We start from the raw sequence: 21,803 nt of genomic DNA, 5'->3' as shown, positions 1-21,803 counted from the left end.
CACCAGACATGTGAGAGGTGGTTGGGTGCAAGCCACTTTTTTCTACTTCTCCCTCCCATGTTTCTCACACTCATAAACCACAGAGATTTTTCATGGTAAATACAATATTTTAGTCATAATAATTGCATGTTCATTTACTAAGAATGTTTCTAAATTAATAAAATAATTTTAACAATATATTCTTAAATATATTATTCAGTATTTATATATGTTGAAAGTTTTATTTATTTGCTATAATATTTTATATAACAGTACTTTCACATATCACATATAAAGTCCGACTGTCCACACAAGTTATGCATCATCACACAAGGTTAACAACACATTTCAGAAGAAAAAAATGCATGTATTATAAAATCATAAATGCAACAAAAAAGATGGTTTTCAGTCATGTTAAAATATTTTAACTGACACAAAAGTACATTGGACAATACGCAATGTCATGCAAGGTGAAAGGAGCGACATATTCAGGACGTCAGAACAGAAAACAACCAGGGTTGAAAATGGGAATATCACTGTCCTACCCGACCCCAGCCTTACTCTAGACCGCAGTCTGCTGCTGTACTCTTGTTTTGAAGCTGTATTTGTTTTGATGTTTGTCCAGTGTCATGCATCATGACTCTCATGTGATCGCAAGCTTGGCCCTTTGAGCACCAATTACACCACTGTGCCTGTGATGTGCAATTTCTAATGAACACTGTCTTTGACTCAATCCTTGCTGACACGCACCTCAAAAGTCCCATTCCAGTCAAGCCCGGAGTAGATATATTTGGCCTCTTTGTAATTCTAATGCAACTGATTAGCATGCACAAAACGCTTTCTTGACTCTTTGCATTTCCTGGCACAGAGTAAGTTACCACGACAACTAAGAACTTTTTTGTTTCAAATTTCATGACTTGCAGATTTTAACCTACTTTCTAGTGTGTCTAATACTATTATTCTAATGTATTTGAGTGATTCTTAGGCTTGGGCACTTTTGACAACTTGAAAAATGAAACTTCTCAAAACCATGGTTCATCTGTGTTAAAACATTAATCACATGTCATGGAATAAAGAGGATTTGATCATGGCCTTATTCAACCTTCAACTAGAAACAGCAAAAAACAGCGCAGCAGCCCATGGTTTTTAGCAAAAGGTCTAAAAGTCTAAAATGGCAAAAGTCCAAAGCATTTATAATCTATCCTTTAAAACTAGAAACTGTTTTAAAGCGATATATGTTTCAGGACTACTAACTGTTAATGTATTAAGTTAGTGTATATAGTGGCCACTTAGCAGCGACTTTTACTAGTATGGGCTGGTAATGTCAATTTTGAAACTGCTTTTTTCATTAAATTAGGAAGCTACAACAGCCAAAATGAGAGCATTATTATGGCTGAGATGGCACGGTATTCTAGATGGTGATGGTTAGGGAATGAAGTGGCACTGATACTGAAGGGGGAAACTTAATGGACATGTAAAAGGTCTCTCACTTAGGAAAGCTGATATCGCTGAGGGGGAAGTAGCGTTGGCGCCCTCCTCTGAAAACAATACACGCAAAATTCAGCGTTCTCACAAGGAAATCCTTCTGCTCATTGATGCCAGTGGAGAACTTTGGTCAAGATGTTGATGCTCTCAATTAGATTTAGATATGAGATGTAACATACAGTAGACTGTTTGGTAACACTTTATAATAACTGTCATTAATGAATCATTAACAAATATTATATAATGCTTAACAGATCATTAAATTATATATATATGCATATATAGAAACAGAAAGTAATTACACAAAAGATTCAAATCTTACGTTCATGTATTACCTAATGCTCTTTTTTTACATCGAAAAATTTGATTTTTAGTCATTTTAAGCATATAACAAACAATGTTAACTAATTATTTACTAACTCAATCACAGTCTGTAATGGTCACATACTGAGTCTGCCTTTGTTGTGTAGACTTCTACTATTTACATATTTTTACAAATCATTTATTAATCATTTGTTCATGTTTTTTGCAGAACCCAATACCATTATAAAAGTTGAAATCTATTCATCATTTGTAAATGTTTATAGGCATTTACTAATCATTAGTCCTTTTATGAGCAGTCATCTCAATTGTAAAAAGTGTCCTGAATGACCTGGATTCACCCTATTTACACATCTTTACAAATCATGTATTAATCATTTGTGTTTTTGCAGTACCCAACAGTGTATATCATTAAACAAGATATTCCCTGAGTCATAAATCAAGAGGAGAAAACAAATGTACCCTGTACTCTGTACAACCCTTTAACCTTCCCACCTGTCCCCAACCTTACCTATATCACACATCAATAGCAGCAAGTGTTGTACATTAACAAAAGCTTTTAATCTTTGTACACCATCTGTTAAAATCATTTTCAAGAAGTGCATGATCATGTGAATTGAAAGTTTGATGACATTTGTAAGTATTTTAGTTTACATGAAATAATAATCTGTCATTAGGTAGTTTAGTAAGTTTATTAGTAAACATTAACAAGCACATTATCTCACATTTCTAGCTATTTTAATATATATATTAACTAATGATCTGTTAAGCATTATATAATGTTTGTTCATGAACTATTAATGAAAGGTATTATAAAGCATTACTAACTGTTCTTGCGCTAACAAAACTATCATGGCAAAATATGAAAGACAATATCTTGTCATTTCTGGTGCAGGAATTAGGTTGAAATAGCTAATGCTAAATATTTGAGGACAACAATATTTAAAAATTTAATTTTTAAATGGCTACTGAGGGCTGATGATAAGAACATTTGATAGTATATGAGATACAAAAAATAGCTAAAATGTATTTATAAAAAATAAAAACACAAGATGTACTAATAGTTATGTTCTAGAACTACTACTACTGCTACTACTACAGTTAATTGCCAATGCCAAAAATGGCATTTTAATCAAGAATTGGCACAAAAGCTTCTGGCGTTATCTGATTCCCTTACAGTGAAAAAAAAAGGTTGTAAATAAAATGATTTTAAAAAGATTACTGGAGCATCAATTAATTCCATGTGTTACTTGCCATTTCTTTGTAATTGTTTGTAAAATTTACTAGCAATGTATGAGGAAAAAAATGTTTGTACACCAACTTTTACAACATCACTAGATCCTAATGGACCAAAGTTCTCCTTCAGTAGTGACAGCGACACCAGACTTGAGCCCAATAGTATGTAGTTGAGCAATACTAAAATGAATGTAGCCTTTAATTTTCCTTATTATAATAATGACATTTTATTTTACAAAAAGCATTATATGCTGCTATGAACTACCATTTAAGTGTCATACTCAGCCCTGACTCAGCATGCATTATCAACAGCAAACACTAGGGGACATTTACCTGTTACGTTAATGGGAACAATGCATGAGGTGATGACTTGAGAGTCCGTCTTCATCTTTTCTTCTGGGGTGGGCAGTGGTAAGATTCCAGCCCAGTTGGTCTGTTTATCCAGCGTCGAGGGCACGTTTGGGATCGGGCACTTCGGCCAGTGGCCCAAAGCCACCACCTCTGAATCTGAATCCAATGGAGGAGGAACCTAGAAGAAGAAAACAGTGAAGAGGTTAGTGAGGTGGGGAAATCTCTTGTATCTAACAAATCGACGATGGTTCCATGTGCTTTATTCATTAAAACCTCATGAAAAGTGGAACAACGTACTTAAAATTAGAGAACACTTTTTTTTTTTTTTTTTTTTTTAGTTGTAAAAGCTACATGCACATGCATAAAGAAGCACTGAAACATGCAAAGCAAATGACAGTGGAGATGCACTAGTGTAAACCGTTTCAGGAAAAAGTTACAAGGAATGAAGCAAATGCATATCTACATGAAGCATACACCACAATTCAAATTCAATTCCTACTTTTCAGCTGTCACCCACTGCATCAGCTGAAGTACACTTGCTAAATCCTGACAGATACTTAACTTAGCAGTTAATCTAATCAGTGAACTTACCTTGTGGAGTTTACAGAGTGTTAGCTAAAGAGGTTTGGAGAGTTTAGTGGCTGTCACCCAGCCACATATGAACATGCACAGTGTTAAAGCGAGCTGTGATATTGAGTCTTTGTGTGTCCTTTTCCCAGCCGGCCAATGAGGATCTCACAATAAACAGCAGCCAAAAAAATTGTGTTACCACGGAAACTTCTCCCAAAACCAGAGGAGGACGAAAAGAAAAAAGAAAGCACCACAAAAACAGACGGACCGAATCAAAGGGAGTTTATGGCCGTTTTGTTTGCCGGCGCTGAAATGAAGGGCAAGGGGTGAAGTGGAGTTCTGAAAAACACAGGATCAAAGCAGAAAAAAAGAAAAGAAAAAAAGGAGCGTACAGAGCCAAAATGAGCAGGAGAGGAGGGAAAGTAGGGGGCTGGAAGAGAGCCAAATGTGACGGTTTGATTTCTCCATCTGGCTCGTGTTCAAAAGCTGTTTTGATTAGAAAAGAAATGAGACATCAGGGGAATGAAAGAATGCCATTCATGAAGTTTAACACCAGAAAGACAGAAACACAGAGCGTAAAGGAGCACGAGGAAACCAGAGAAAGTGAAAGTTATAGTATGTCTAGGGTGACCTTGTACCAATAACAAGTGATCAAACAATAAATATATAAAAATGTACATAAATACAACTGGTCATAAATAATTATTAAAAATTATTTTACATTAATTTCAGACCCTGTATATGCCTTGAAATGGATCAGAAAAGACAGGTGACAAGTGTAAGCTGAAGAGAAAATTTCAAAAGGGAACTCATGACAGTGTCTCTGTTCATATGTTCACTCTCTAAAGCATCTATCTTGGAGTCAGGCACTCAGGCAGGGGTTTGTGGGTAAGCCACAGTGCCGGGAGTTGATGGGCAATTATATATTTCTGCCACAGACACACACGCAGTCAGACAGCGGCTCTACCCTCGAAACCCTGTCATTAGGAAACCTCAGACTTGCGCATTTCCGTGTGTGTGTGTTTCCCGTAGACATTCCTCACATAGTATTTCAGGAGCATAATGCTGGAGAGGCTATGAGAAGGGCAATGCTTTATTAGGCTGTGCACGTGTTGATTTCTACAGGGTCAGAAACAAGGGCAAAGACGTTGAAGATAATTTAAAGTGACCATAAAAACATATGGAAGTCCATTTCCACCCATTTTCTCTCAATTCTGGGAAAAAATAAACATAAAATTCGAAATACACTACCAGTCAAAAGTTTTTGAACAGGTAAGATTTTACTGTTTTTTAAATATTAAATTGATTTGAGCAGAATATTAGAATGATTTCTGAAGGATCATGTGACTGGCGTAATGACGCTAAAAAATCAGCTTTAAAATAACAGGAATAAATTACATTTTAAAATATATTCTAATAGAATACAGTTATTTTAAATAGTAAAAATATTTCAAAATTGTACTGTTTTTGCTGTACTTTGGATCAAACAAATGCAGACTTAAAAAATAAAAAAATCTTACTGTTCAAAAACTTTTGAAACAGGTATTTGGAACTTTTTATCTCACTATTGTTTTTTTCTCTCTCTTTTTGAGAACTTTTTTGTTCCCAGACATAAAACTGCAAAAATAGTTTTTCAGGATTCTATTATGAATAGAAAGTTAGTGAAAGTAGTGATTTCTTTAATAAGAAAGAACTTTTGGATGTTAGTGTATGCTGTATATAAAGGTCAAAAATGCCCCTGAAAATCAATTCACACACATTTACCACAAATCAGATTTGCATATACATGCACAGACCATCATTTTAATGTTGGCATATCCAGATGAAAGTTCAGGCGTAATGCATATGTTAGAAGGTATTAGCATTAGAAGACTTTTAAAGAATTATAGATGTTAGACAAATGTTAAGATTTGGTTTATATTTAGAAGCTAACAACATCTGAACAAACATTCAAAATAAAACTTTAACACTGACATGTCTTGAAGATTCTGCCAAACCAAATCTTATTTATGAAAGATTTTCTGTTAAACCACTGATCCGGAAGCAGTTTTGGCCTCATGCCCATGATTCTGATTCGATTAGGGATGTAAAACTGTTTCCAGATCAGCATGAATGTAGGATTTCGGAGACGTTCGGAGGTAGAATACCTTTCTGCTCCACGGGGAAAAATGACAACACTCAGTAGGGGAGGAGGACCGGGTGCTTTGGAACTACAACACATACAAACACAAAGATGGACATGAATATGAGGATGAACATAAACACAGATATGAACACAATGAGAATGCATCTGCTTGCATATCAGAACTGGAAGAACAAACTAAAGGAACAGCCTTGATTCACTGTGCTTGTCAAAACACAACGTAATGTTATAGATTTAGGTGATTATATACAATTAAGAAGACATCCTCAGTTCTGCAGAACTGAAATATTTACCACACCCAATTCAGATAAAAAGTTATTATGGATTAAGGGCTCGCATTTTGGCCAGAAGTGACGATTTTAAGTTAAAATGCCTCAACGCTGGATTTGTTTCTTACACAGCTTTTCAGAAGACATTAGTAGATGGACTAGAGTGTGGATTACTTGTGGACTATTGTGATGTTTTTATCAGCTCATTCTTACAGCACACATACACTGCAGAGGATCCATTGGTGAGCAAGTAATGTACTGCTAAATTTCTCTTGGATTGCTTTAGTGTGAGTACATTTTCACAACTTTTCATTTTTGGGTGAACTGTTACTTTACATCACAGAGTACTAAGTAAAGATCCAGCACAACTGACTGAACTCCTTTCAGCAACCTATGAACATCCTGAAATAAATAGTGTTATAGGAGGCTGAACAATGAATGTTGTTTGTCCACATGGCTGCAAAACAGGAGTTATTTTCATAATGACCAGCCTACTACAAATGAGTAAGTGCTTAATGTCCTTAAAGCACGACATCCAGAGAGACACTCCCTGTTTTTTTTAGATCAGCTAGATCAAAAGAATCATTAAAAAACTGAAATGACTTATGCATGGGTAAAAAAAAATCAAAGAAACTGGCAAACCTGGCTAATATAGTTGTTTATCTGGATCTGCTTTATTCACAATGATTCATAGATGCAAGCTATGAGACTGAAAACGAACAAATAATCTAAAACATAATGATTTTACGAACATCAGTGCAAAGAAAAGTCTCTAAATTACTGTGACATACATGCATGCTTCACAAGGTTTGACCCTTGTGAAAAAGAAGTGTGCTAAATTCTATTACACGTGCAGTTGTAGTGTATTTAAAGTCCTAAAAAGTATATTTTTAAGCAGTTGTACTTGCAGATAATATAATAATAATTTAATAAAAGGCTACACTTTCATATATATTTTTTAAAGTACTTAACGTTACAAGAAAAGTTTTACTTTAAAGTACATTTTTAATTTATAATGTTTTAATAATGTTTTAATAAGTACATGTTTTAACATGTTGACTAACATAATAAACCACATGTAAATACTTGCGATTATAATTTTAACTCTATTATTCTGTAATAACTGTTTTGTTCAATATTACATCCAACCTGGTATATGTCACATATTTGTGACCCTGGACCACAAAACCAGTCATAAGGGTCATTTTTTCCGAATTAAGATCTATACATTAATAAATAAACTTTCCATTGATGTATGGTTTGCTATAATAGACCAATATTTGGCCGAGATACAACTATTTGACAATTTGGAATCTGAGGGTGCAAAAAAATCTAAATTTTGAGAAAATCACCTTTAAATTTGTCAAATGAAGCTCTTAGCAATGCATATTACTAATCAAAAATTAAGTTTTGATATATTTACAGTAGGAATTTTACAAAATATCTTATGGAACATGATCTTTACTTAATATCCTAATGATTTTTGCAATAAAACAAAAATCAATAATTTTGACCCATACAATGTTTTTTTGGCTATTGCTACAAATAAACCCCAGCCACTTAAGACTGGTTTTGTGGTCCAGGGTCAGATTTTAGTAATTAGATATCATTTGAAAGCTTAATGATTCCAAATGTATCTTGTGAAAACCATTTTGAATTTAGACAATGCATGACCATGGAAATGGTACATTAACATCTTTTAGTGGGCTCCTCCCCCAGTGGGCATTGTCCAGTTTAATTTTACAAATGAATTTTTTATAATCAAAACAAAACAAAATAATATTGTGACAGGAATGTACAAATTCAGTGTTTGGGTGTCACCTAGTGGCTATTTTTTGTTATAACGCCTAAACAAAATCTCACAGGAACCTACTTTTTTGTGATATTAACTTCAAATTCGGAACATAACTAACTTAGACAGGTCGGTTTAATTTTATAGCAATTTTACATGTAAAAATATGTTTACAAAATAAACTTTTTTTAGTACAGTACATTTTCTATACAGTAAACTTCTAAAACTTTTTTTACACTTCAATTTTTTTGAATGCCAGCCGTAGGTATGTATTCCAAAGAATTCATGAATTACAACCATTTAGGTTTGTGTTTGTTTAGAAATGGAGGTGACAGTCTGAAGTAAATATAATAATTAAATATAAAGGTACTTAATTGCAACCTCATCATTACAAATGTGTAATTAAATACATTTAAATACATGACATAAAAGTTTCAGTAGAAATTATATTCAAGTGCATTTTAGTTTACTGTAAATGTTCAGCAGTATACTTTAACCATATTTCAAAGACAAAATAAACTATTTAAGTGGGTCAAAAAACTCTTTAAACTGCATTTAATATAAATTTAAACTATGATATATTCAAAGAATATTCATTGCATAATAAGTACTCTTTTTTTTTTAAAGTGAACTTCTTTTTCACAAGGCAAAAATACAAACATAAAGTAGCACAAGGATGGATCCATTTAGCTAACATCAAAGATCTCCATGCAGTGCAGCGGGTCAGACAAGGTTCTGTGTGACACACAGGTGTGTGTTTACCTGTGCTTGTGTTGTCTGAGTTTCTATGTCTCTCTCTGTCCTTTCCTGAACACACAGACACACTATCATCAACACTCCGTCTACAAGAAATCACTCTATAGATCAGAGCTCCAGTAATAGGCATTGTGCAGACAGGTGATCAGATGTTTACCGTGGTGAGGTGTCTCTCTCTCTGCTGGCGTCTGTGGTGTGCTCGGGGGCGACGGGTAGGTGGGCATGGGCGGAGCCATGGAGATGGAAATGGTCACCCTGCGCTCTCTCTCGCTGATCTCCTGCCTCTGCTGCTGGTCTGATGAGCAGTTACACACACAACGGAAAAATCTGTAAGTCAGTTTTATCAACTAGAAGTACATTTTGAGGAATAAATCATTTCTGGAGCACAAATGGTGCTGGACGGGTTACACTGAAGTTTAATACGTACTGTTGGAGTTTGCTCAAATCACTAACATTAACTAAGAGCAATGTAATAGTGATGCTTGCAAGCACACTAGCATTTAGGAATAGCATAGAAAATCATAAGTCACACTGTCCTTTTTCCACTTGTTTTACTTTCAATATTTTTACATTCTTATGCTAATTTCCCCCTTTGCTTATCTGCATTACACATTACAAATTAATCTATACTGTTTTAATAATTAAAATGTTCATATATTTATTATAGTTTTAATAGTTTTTATTTATCGTGTCATTAACAGTGTTGTTACTGAACTTACATTAACACTAAATCTGAAACTTTTGCAAATATTTTTTGTTAACTGAAATGAGGCTGAAATAAAATGTAAACATTAGATAAATTAGATAAAATCTAAATATCAGAATGTGAAAAACTTGAAAAAACAGCAAAAACAAAAATTAGAAATGTAACCAAATGTAACCAAAACTATATATATATTAAAAGAAAGCAATGCATATTATTAAATCAAAATTAAGTTTTGATATATTTATGGTAGGAAATTTGCAAAATATCTTCATGGAAAACGATCTTTAGTTAATACCCTAATGATTTTTGGCATAAAAGAAAAATCGATAATTCTGACCCATACAATGTATTGTTGGCTATTGCTACAAATATACCCATGCTTCTTACTACTGGTTTTATGATCCAGGGTCACATATTACAAAAGGATTTAAAAATTACTAACAATTAAAACAAAATAAAAACTGAAAATGCTGAAAATAAATACTGCCATTTATAGTGTTGTTATTACTGACTTAAATTAAAGATATTAAATATTTCTGTTATATGAAATAAAGATTAAATAAAATATAAATATTAGATGAAAAACTTAAGCTTAGATGAAAAACTCTCTCTCTCTCTCTCTCTCTCTATATATATATATAAGTACTAAAATTACTTTAAAAAAAAATGAGATAAAAAATAATCTAAAGCCATAAAGAAATATTTAAAAAAAATAATAAAAATGACAAAGGCTCTTCACAAAATTGCTAAAACTGAAAATAACATTGAAAAGAAGACTGACAATAATATTAACAAATTAACAATACTGACAACATATTAACCAAAAATATAATAGTAAAGTATACTAAAATAACACTGGTCCTTCAGAACAAATCACATTATTAAGATTTGATGCTTCCACCTCCCTCCACTAGAGGGCAGTGTTTCGCTGACACTGAACTTGAGGATGATGATGAGCTCAGTATTTGGGTGATAGCAAGAATATGGTGATCAGTAACTGATCAGTATTGATTTATAACCATATCTAACCTCTGTACAGTGCCCGCAAGCTCTGTTTGGCATTTCGATGCAGCTCTTCCACACACGCGGGCCGAGTTGACGGCAGGAACACATTTCTCTGCAGGTGCCATGGAGCCTGATAATGTCCACTCAGCTTACTCTCAATGTCCAGGTTGGATAATGCTGCAGATAAGAGAAAATATCATTTATACATTAGGAACCACACATTTTATCATTCATGTTGACATCTTTATGATGCAAACAAATTGTTTTTTTCAGTCCAGAAAACATATTTTCCCCTTATTTAGCATGGTGTTGTTGTGGCCTAATGGTTAGAGAGTCAGACCTGTAACCCAAAAGTTGCAGCTTTGAGTCTCAGTTCTGGCAGGGATTGTCAGTGGGGGGAGTGAATGATCAGCGCTCTCTTCCACCCTCAATACCACAACTAAGGTTGCCGACTGCTCTGGGTGTGTGTGTGTGTGCACTTGGATGGGTTAAATGCGGGGCACAAATTCTAAGACTGGGTCACCATACTTGGCCACACGTCACATCATTTCCTTCCCTACCTTTAAACCTCACTAAATTTTGTTAGATTTATGCATTATTGCACATCCTCTTGAGTTTATAAGCTTTACCAAGATTATCTGTTCACATAAAGTGAAACAATAGTCCTCAGATGATATGAGCTGGTTAAAGGGGTCATCAGATGCAAAGTTCACTTTTATGTTGTTTGAACATTAATGTGTGCTGGCAGTGTATGTACACGTCTACCCAATAATTATAAAAATCCATGCAGTGGTTTTTAATTAATCTGTAAAATTTTAAATCGAGCAATTCTGTGGCTCACACTGACAGAGGCCGCTCCCACGTTAGTTGATTGACATAAGAGTCTTACCTCAGACCCGCCCTAAATCAACTGTAACAGACCGACCGCCATTGTTCTGATGCTGGAGCATCTCCGATTGAGCGACTGAGGTGTTGTGTTGCTGGACGTAATAATGAACTTAGTGGTCGTCATTTACTCCCGACATCTGAGCCGCTGAAGATGCAGTGGATTACATTTGTTTGTGAAGGGAATGCACCTCCCGATCTACATAAATGTGTCTATGTTTGCGCAAATCATTCGTGATCCAGCTTCACGTACAGCAGACGTGAGTATAAGGGTTTTTTATGAATCTCTGCAATCACCTTTCCTAATAATGCACTAGTTAGCAAGTTTAGCGGCTAAACGTGGGCGGCTAAACGCGGCTAAAGTAAACAGGCTCGTCACTCCATAGAGAGAAGAGAGGGGCGGGGGCGAGCAGAGCTCATTACCATTTAAAGCAACCTCGACCAGAACAGGATGATTTTTGCAGAGCTGATTTTGGCAAGGTAAAAAGGGTGTTGTTTTACACTACCACTGAGAATTTTTAACCAAAGTATTTTGTAGACTTTTTTTATAAAGACCCTAAAGAATCATATCAACTTGTGGAAAATGGGCATCCGATGACCCCTTTAAGAATGTAGACCTAGTCACTCAGAATGAGACCTTTAACTCAGTAGCCGAAAAACTAAATCCACTCTAATGACTTCCTCAAATGCTCTCAGAGAAGCTGCAACTGGTGTGAAGAGCAAATAAGCTCAGTGGCTGACCAAATAGCCCAACATTAGCAAAACAATACCGCAATCTGTCAGCGGCTAATGCATCACTGTGAGAGGGACAAAAGGTCTTAATGGAGCCAAACACCTGATTCATGAGCTTAAACCAAACACCTCTACACCCTTGCACAGTCACTGGGGTAGTCAGACAGTAAAGGACCTGGCATTATTTTATATTTTTATAATCTTACATACCCAGTATACTTTCATTATGAACCCCTAAACAGAGGTGCAACAATGTGGTTGTGGTTGAAAAGTAAATGGATGTGTTTTGTGATTACACATATTGCACACACACACACACACACATTCGTGTCTCAGTTATGAATAGCCATAGAGTGTCTGTGTGTCTGGGTGGGATGCTGCAGGCGGTTTTCACTATAATGTGAGTGAATAGACGTACAATTCCTCTTTCCCTGCCGTCATTAGCACACAGCAGCATTAATGCAGCACAATCTAGGTCACAAGCTCAATAGAGCACAACTCTGTGTCTGTGTTATCTCTGCGTATGCCCCTTTAAGACACACACACATCAATATTTTGTACACTTTACAGCAAAATTACATTTTGTGATGCAAATGATAAATGCACTTTCTATGACATCTGTAAGTGGTCAGTAAAGTAACATCGCTGGGTAAAATTATTTCTGAAGGACATGTGACACTGAAGTCTGGAGTAATGATGCTGAAAATTCAGCTTTACATCACAGCAATAAATTACATTTTAAAATATATTCAAATAGATAACAGTTATTTTGAATTTTAATAATATTTCACAATGTAACTTTGTTTACTGTATTTTTGATCAAATAAATGCAGCCTTGGTGAGCATAGGAGAATTGCAAAAAACACAAAACAATCTTACCAACCCCAAAATATGTTTACCATCCCAGAAATGACACACATCACATTTAAGTATGATTCACTGCACCAGAAACATGCTGAACTGCACAACCTCAACAGCATGACATCACCAAAACAAAACCTATTCCGCAGACCTCTTCTGAGATAATGCATCATGGACCTTGTTTACACCAGACAAGAGGCGTCTGCTAAGCATTTCCTCTAGTACCTGCTCTGTGTTGTCCTGCAGTCACTCAGATCATACGCCTGTTCTGCAGACCACCTCTACCATCCCATACCCCGCTCTCCTTTGTAGCTTTGCCAGATTATTTCTCTCATTTTTGCCCTCTAAGGATTTCTCCCATCTGGGAGTGGATTCAAAGGTTTCGTTTAAAGGGAATATCTGTCTGGAAGTGAGCTGGACCGGAGTCCTGGGCCGACTCTGGGTCTTGATCAAAGGTGCCTAACTGTGAAGATGAACCCACCCTTAGATGTAATCGCTGCCTTTCAGTGTGAAAAATAAAGCTTCCACAAACTATCTCACATGTAATATAAGAACCTGTGGTTCAGAGAAAAACCTGCTTCAAAGAACCGATGGGGGCCTAACCAGTCTTCTAGAATCAAAACATCAAGAACTTTCCTCCAAAGAACCTTATAACAACTAAGAAATTCAATATTCAATATTTCAATATTCACTCTTAATACAAAGGTTCCAAATGGGTGTTTTCACAGCAAAGCCATAAATGAACCATTTTTGGTTCTTTAAAGATTCTTTTAGTAATCACCTCTTAACATAACCATTTTTTCCCTTTTGTAGAATGGAAAGATTCCGTGAATGTTAAAGTCTTTGAAAATCTTTTCTGCTCACCAAGGATACAATGTCACATGAACCTTCAGAAATATGTGCTGATTTGCTGCTCAATAAACATTTCTTATTATTACCAATGTTGAAATCTGTTTTTTGAGGCTTAATATTTTTGTGGGAACTGTGATGCATTTGTTTTCAGGGATGAATAGAAAGTTCAAAAGAACAGTATTTATTGGAAAAATTTCGAAAACATTATAAACGTCTTTACTGTCACTTTTGATCAATTTAATGCATCCTTGCTGAATAAAAGCAGTAATTTCTTTAAAAAAATATCCTACTGACCCAAGACTGACTAACTGTAGCATACACACTGTATATACTCTATATTTCTTCCAAATCTCCTTTAAAATTTACCATGAAATGAATCAAACTAGACAAGTCTCTGAAAGATCATAAGTCAAGTCAAAAGATCTAACCTCTGATCTCAAGCTTCATTATGCCAAACATCCTCAATGACCTTGAAAAGATGCTTAGTGACCACTGTTTGAAGGACTAATCTGACAAATCCCTAACAGCATGTTTCCGCTGTTTAATTGCACTTGACCATATGGATGAAGTGAAAAATGTAGCTCGTTTTACCTGAATTCACCCTAGTTTGATGTTTATTTACAGTGCCATTTTTCTAATCTTGGGATGAAATGTTCCCATCCATTAGTCCGAGATGATTCGTTTTGTGAAGGCCACAGCATGGTAAGTAGGGTGAAGTGATGGTGACTGGGCACTCAGTGTGGTGGAAAACACGGGGAGGGTTTATAGTGGGGTTTCCAAGTGTGCTCCCCAAAGGGGAGACCCCCACTGAGGACTGAACTAATGCCCTTCTTGGTTGTCTTAACCCAGACAGACATGGCTCCAGTCAACCATGGTGATCATAGTAGCATCTCAGTATCTCAGCCCTTGAGCCCCTGCAGCCCTTCATCTCACCAACAACATGAAAACCACCACTGACGTCTTAGACAGGACCATGCAACTAAACGCAAAAAAAAAAAAAAAAAAAAAAAAAAAAAAAAAGTCACACAGTGCATTATATATATATATATATATATATATATATATATAAACAAGCTATTTAAATTGGTGTTCAGTTATTTTTGGGAAGGGTTAAATGAGGACAAAACATAAATAATAAGCGCATTAAAAACTAAGGCCAATGGTGATTATGACCCGGAAGTATTTGTATTAATCCATTATAGATCAACACAGTAGGGAACTCAAAAGTTCTTTTTACTTAAACTGAAAATCCAAAAATCATATGGATTCTCATGTTGAGATGTTGAGGTTCTACCAGCAGAAAAATTTTAATTTCATTCCTTTGTGTATTAGACTAAATGGTCATTTTCTGCCAAGCAACACTAGATCCTCCAGAATTTCTCAAGCTCAGTCAGTCAGCTAATCCAGGCAGAGGTAGCTGTGCTGGGGAAGGGGGCTGGGAGCTCTCTTCCTTATAAAGCTGTTTGGTTGTTAGTTGTTTAGCAGCATGGGGTAAAGAGTAACCCAGCAGTGATCTCTAACTGGAATAACAGCTCTTTCTTTCTGTCCCTCCACAGCTCAAGCACCTCAGTCATCTCAGAGAGAGAAGGGCATTTGTCTATGTGGGTCCTTCAGCAGCTGTTGCAACTAATTGATAAACACTCTAAAGTGTTTCCACACCAAACTGAGAAAAAGAAACAAGAGGGGTGAATTTACCACTTTTGAGCACAGCAGCACTCAAAGGTTCAGTGCAAAAAGGGTTGCATGTTTTGGCAGCAGTTATTGATAAAATTATGATTACATGATAGAGATTGAGCTTTAGAACTGGCCATAAATCCATTAATTCATTTAGACAATCAAAATAAACATTTATATCAAGAGACATGGTTCATTCTTGGTGAATTCCTGCTTGTTCACACAAATCAAGAGAAATCTCAAAGGTGGCCAAAACTGGCCATCTCCAACGCCTCAGTTCTGCAAAGACTTGAGTGAACAGGTCCTAAAAACAATAGAAATGGTTCATGGAGACCGCTTGTCTACTGATGGTATCATCTGAGATAAGCCAACAGGTTTATTCTGGCATGAGAAGTGGAGATGGGAAACAGAACAGGCTTTATCACTGAAACTTTTCCTTTCCTGATCCTTTTCCTTGTTTTCGTTCCAAAGCTAGTGCTATTCTTCTATCATCAATGTTATCCGTAGATTGAACATGTAAAACTGCCATTTTTAACACCACAGATGGAAAGTTAAGCTGAAGTTGGAGGCCTTGGCGCAGAATCATGCCGGATATTCCAAAACCTCAAACATTCATTCTCATTTTGAAAGTACATTTAATAGAAACTTCAACTACAATGGAACATTCATTCTGAACATTTTATGTAGTTACGGTGCTGAATTTCATAGCGTTCTCAGTAATCTTCATCTCAGCTCTTTTCCAAGGATGCAGAAACTAACCTTTATAACCTTTAACCCTGAAAAGGGCCAACAAGTTGCATCAGTGTCAGCAACCATTGCCAATGAACGATGTCATGCAATATGTCAACTCCCAATTGAAATGCAGAGTGTGGGTCATGTGATCCGCCAACAATTAAACATCCAGTTTCAGCCACACTAATATATTATGCATCCCTATTCTAGCCTACTTGCAAGTACAGCTATAGCGATTTGATTACCACCAGTAATTTTAACCACTGCCAGTGTGAATGTACCTTAAGGCTGTCCTGTTTCCCAAGCTCAAACCCACCATCTTCAGTCTACAGTCACCCTCTAATCATCAGCCACTGGTTGAGACACGAACCCTGAGCCAAACCCAGACCGCTGACATTCCCCAATCCAAACACACACACCTTCCGACGTGGGAAAGTCTAGCCCTTCAAATGTTAGCCATTCATTTCAATGACACCACACCTCACTGAAGACCACCTTCCCTCACAAGTAACAGCACATTTGGTGCTACCACAACTCACGTGGGTTTACTTGTAGTGGAGCCTAAAAACGAAACTCTCTGGGCAATTGAGCAAATCTTCCAGGTACACACAATCACAACCATACAATGCAGTTAATAAGTCCACTGAGCCACTGAAAAGGCAAAGCAATGCATATTTTACATAGTAAATATAATGCAAAAGTATATTTAGCAACATTCAAAGGACATGAGCTCACTTAAGTCAGAGTTTCTAGGCTATAAAACAAACTACATCCAGGGAAAAGATTGCAAAGCAGGATTTGACAGTTATAGATCAACTCTAAAACATAAGAAGCCATAAGAAACTAAAAAATGTTGCATTCAAAGTCATCACTATGACAGGAGACATCTACTGTACCTTTAGACCTCAACGGCATGCAGCATCCAAGAGCCATGTCAGTAGTGGAGCGTCTCAGTCAAGCTGGTCAGCAAGGGATTAGTATGTCTCTATCTTTCCTTTCGTTTTTTCTCATGTTTTCATGTGACTTTCTGCTTCAGCCCCCTGGGGCTTGTTCATCACCCCCATGGAATCACAGCACACTTCTTTCTCTCTCTCTCTCTGACTGACTGACTGACTGACTGTGACCTCAGGCTACTTTCAGCTCAGCTTTGCTGCAACATCTGCAACACCCCCCCCCCCAATCTCCACCCTGTTACCCTAGATGTCCTCTACCCCCCATAGACGTTGCACATGGTTCAGTCCAGCCACAACTCAGGCCGCTATAATCCCTTTATGCTTCACTGGAGCAGTCCAAAGGAAGGAAGCACAGGGTTGCTAATCCACACTGCTACCAGTGGGATGCTGGACAGTTAATGCTGTTAGTTGCACAGGCTCATGAATGCATGTTTGATTCACAATGATTGGCAATTTAAGGCAACTTATAAATCAAAATTTTTTTGATGGCTCTTTTAAAACTCTCTGAATGCACAACCCGACAACTTCTGGCTCAACCAATGGAACAAGTTTGAGGGCAGGACTACCTGCTTTTCCAGATAACAATGGACAGGTGCTTGGAAGACAATCAATTTTGAAATGTCTTCAGTGGTGCAGAAATTACAACATTTATTGATTCAGTGATGTCCAGGCTGGAACAATTAATGCTATGGATTCAAAACAACATATTCTATAGTCTTTTCATCAGGGTACCCCCAATCCACAACATATTCCCTAAACTAAACAATTACAACTGTGACTTTTCCTTGGGTCCAGACTAAAGTAATTGCATCCTGTCTATTGATAATACTGTAAAGAGTCCCCAGTGAAACAACCCATAAAACAAGGAATTGATCTTCTTATCCGTCTAAAGGAACCAGTATGCAATTTACAACCTATTGTTTTCAGACACAAATCAAGGTGGAAATGGCTCAGTTACTACAGTAAATGGGTTGTATTTACTATGAGATGTAGCTAGTGTACTAACAGACTTGTGTATAGGCCTATGTGTGTTATGTTAGCTGGTACACCAATCACTGCTGTGTCATAGGTGTAGAAGAGTCAAAGAGGAGGCAGATGGTAAACTGCTAAAAATCAGCTCTTTAACCTAGTTGTTTCTCCTAGACTGCAATGGGATTAAATAGAGAGCAAATGGAGACTTTTGCTGAAGTCTCCTGCATTCCTTGAGCAAAAGACCATGAAACACTCAGATGTGCATTTCAGAAGAAATCAACAATGTGTCAAAGTTGGAGGCCTTCCAGATCTCAAACTGTATTCAGGTTTGCCAAGACTTACCAAGTTGGAGATTTCAATATGACCTCAAATATACTTCAATATACATATTAGCTTTATGGTTCTACATGATGTGTACTAACACTCATTTAATGTTAGGAGAAACATCTGAGACAAATGTTATACAATTATTCTGCTCTATAAAACTGTGACTTCTGAGCAATGACATTTTCCTCCGGAGGGTCTCAAGTGCATAAGTATTGCTGACTAAATGAGAAGAGACTTCATAAACAAGGCTATGACACATGTCTCAGAAAGACAAGGACACTTATTCTGTGCTGATTACAAACACAACTATAGAGAACGAGAGCAACAGAGAGAGAGAGAAATACAAGCCTCCGTCTTAATCTCCTTTAATCCGACTCGCTCTCAGCCTCCGCTGACCTTGACGCCATCATGACCAAATGCTGGAGTGAGACCACAAGAACAGAGTGTTTAAACACACAAAGACCTTACAGAGCCATTAACACCTGGGACAAAAGAGGTGGGGCTTGTATAGAAGAAAGTGCATGCGTCTGTGTTTCTAGAAATTAAAAATTCCTTGCAACAGCAATGAATTTGGCTGCAGATTCGTGAAACTGCACTGCAATGCATTAAAACTTTCTATAAACCACACCATAAATGTTAAAATACTGTAACCAAAACCTGACATGCAGTTTGTGCTTTTAGAAAGTACGTTTCTTATGTTTACCAAGTCTACATTTATATAATTAACAAAAGCAGTAAAATAGTAATACTGTGAAATATATTTAAAATAAATATTTTTAAATAACTTTTCTATTACATTCTAATATACTGATTTGCTGCTCAAGAAACATTTCTTGATATTATCAATGTTGAAAACAGTCATGCTGCTTAATATTTTTGTGGAAACCATGATATCTTTTTTTTTAATTGCATTTATTTAAAATAGTAACATTGTAACATTATAAATGTCTTTACTGTCACTTTTGATCAATTCACTGCATCCTTGCTGAACAAAATAATAATTATTATTTTTTAAAAGCTGGGTACTAAATGTAGTTTTCCTTTCCAGGATAGTCATAAATGATTTATCTGCACTGCATTCATGGAGAAATAAGTAAGACTGATTGAGCGAGAAGCAGGAAAGGGAGGAGCTTTAGTCTCAGACAGCAGGTAGACGTCCAAAAATAACACGTCTAATGAGTCAGCTATAATTTGGTTGGGTTACCCTCAGTCTGAAACGAAGCCAGGAGGGTCCACATATACACATGCACACACACACACATGCACACACACATACAAACATGTGTCTGCGAACTGGTGGGTCAGTTGATCTCTTTTAAGTGCTACTTCATTACTGTTACCAAAATGTAATTAACTTTTCAACACTCTTGATGCTGTGTTCTAACATTAGCATGTTTATATTTAGCTACCTGGACATTTGAAGGTAACTCTATCGCCCCCTTGAGTACTGTGGTTTGTTACTGCAGACTTGCAGTTTATAGCTGTAGTTTCTAGCTCTTTTATTGAATATCTCCACCATGATCTCAGCACAGGAAGAAAAGCTTTCCCTGTAATTCTCTCTGTCTTTCTCCTGATCTGTCACTCCTTTTTCTGTGATGAAGCTCTTTGATCTGGTCTAAGTAGGTGGAGCTCATAGATCATCCTGGAATGTGATTGTAGGTTTTATAAAGCCTGAGTCTGCCAGCCGCGTCCATGACCGTTACAGCCGCCGGTGCCCCGCAGGTAAAAACCACAGTCATCATCATTACACGCCTTCAGGTCTACCTTCTTTAAGACTCCAAGTTACATTTAACATTTAACATAGCATGCATAAGTACTATATAATACATTAATATTTAAAACAGTCTTTTTAGACTCAAGTAGAGCTGATTAAACGTCCCATCTGCAATTGAAATCACCCTAAGAGGAAGCACAGGACGTCTTTTCTCCACTCTCTTAAACTAACACTGAATCAGGCGACCTGGCTCTCCTATCCAGGGCTAAATTGCAGTGGTTTAGTGTGACATACCGCCCGACCGCTAACGCTAAGAGCACACATGGATGGTATTTTTGTGCTCTGTAAGAATGAATTAGACCAAAACTGTGTGTAGCACTGACTGGATTAAACTATATATCCACGGCGTCTTGTTTTCATTAGCGGGATGCCCGTACCGAATCATTAAAGAATCAAGTGATGTGGCTCACAAGACGTTCGCTTTCCAAACCAGAGCCTGTAAGACTGCAAACTGAACTCTGACAGAAATTAACTTCATTAGACGTTTTGGTCAGAACTGTCAAAGTGCATTAGTATCAACTTGCCATCATGAAAAGTAAATTAAAAATGTGCTATTTTAGATCGCGTTAGAAAAATTTTGCTTTTAATTTATTTGAATGCAATATTGCTGTTTTTCTCCTTTTAATATACTTTTTTTAAGAATAAACATTTCTATATACAATGATTTGCTGCATTTACAATTCTCTTGAAAAAATAGTCACCAATTAGCTGTCAAATACAGCATCAAGGTCATGGGTTCGATTCCCAGGTAGGAACTGATAAAATGTGTAACTTGAATGCAATGTAAGTCGCTTTGGATAAAAGTGCCTACAAAATGCTTAAATGCAAATGCAAACTATGACAATGCACTTATTATGCTGTCTAAAGGTAATTGCATACTGCATGTTTTAGCAATTAAAGGAGATTAATACTTTACACAGTTAAGTAATTTTCTGATTTATAAAGCTAAATACTTAATTTGACTTACAATTACAGATAATTACAGGAGTGAAAATCTATTTAAATGAGCCTTAAAAGAAACCAGGAAAGTAATGTGTAAATGTGTCTCTGTAATATTCTGATCTCTAGATGTGGTGCAAATCTCCCTTTAATGTAATGTCATGACATTTTTCCCACCCATTCTTTCATCTGACAAATCAAAAATCAGTCTGATCATCTGTTTGACAGAATCTGGCATCTGTAACAGTAACAGCCTGGCGGACGGCCACATTGCAAAAAAGCACAAACCCGAGGAGCACAAACACAAACTCATCAAGAAACACTTATCCAGCCCATGGGGAAACATTCCTAAACTCAGAGCTCCATTCACAGACTTCAAAACTCACCAGGCCCCCTGAAAACAGCACGTCTGCTGGACGCTTTCACTTTCTAAACAAAAAAACAACAGTTATCCTTTACAAAACCATAAATCAGCAGAAAGAGGTGCAG

At 36.4% G+C, this 21,803-nt stretch overlaps 1 protein-coding gene across 1 annotated transcript in view; it reads right to left on the bottom strand.

Annotated features, from left to right (window-relative positions):
* The window catches only part of nhsa (Nance-Horan syndrome a (congenital cataracts and dental anomalies)), a 108,159-nt gene that overhangs the window by 5,462 nt on the left and 80,894 nt on the right, over window positions 1-21,803 (bottom strand). The window contains 7 exon segments of the mRNA XM_051096449.1: window positions 1,470-1,517; window positions 3,355-3,550; window positions 6,090-6,152; window positions 8,909-8,953; window positions 9,060-9,107; window positions 9,109-9,197; window positions 10,638-10,790. Coding sequence (XP_050952406.1) covers window positions 1,470-1,517; window positions 3,355-3,550; window positions 6,090-6,152; window positions 8,909-8,953; window positions 9,060-9,107; window positions 9,109-9,197; window positions 10,638-10,790 — 642 coding nt within the window.

This window comes from Labeo rohita, chromosome 23 (genome assembly GCF_022985175.1).
Source record: "Labeo rohita strain BAU-BD-2019 chromosome 23, IGBB_LRoh.1.0, whole genome shotgun sequence".
NCBI classification, from domain to species: domain Eukaryota; kingdom Metazoa; phylum Chordata; class Actinopteri; order Cypriniformes; family Cyprinidae; genus Labeo; species Labeo rohita.
This window is presented reverse-complemented; position numbering and strand designations above follow the sequence as displayed.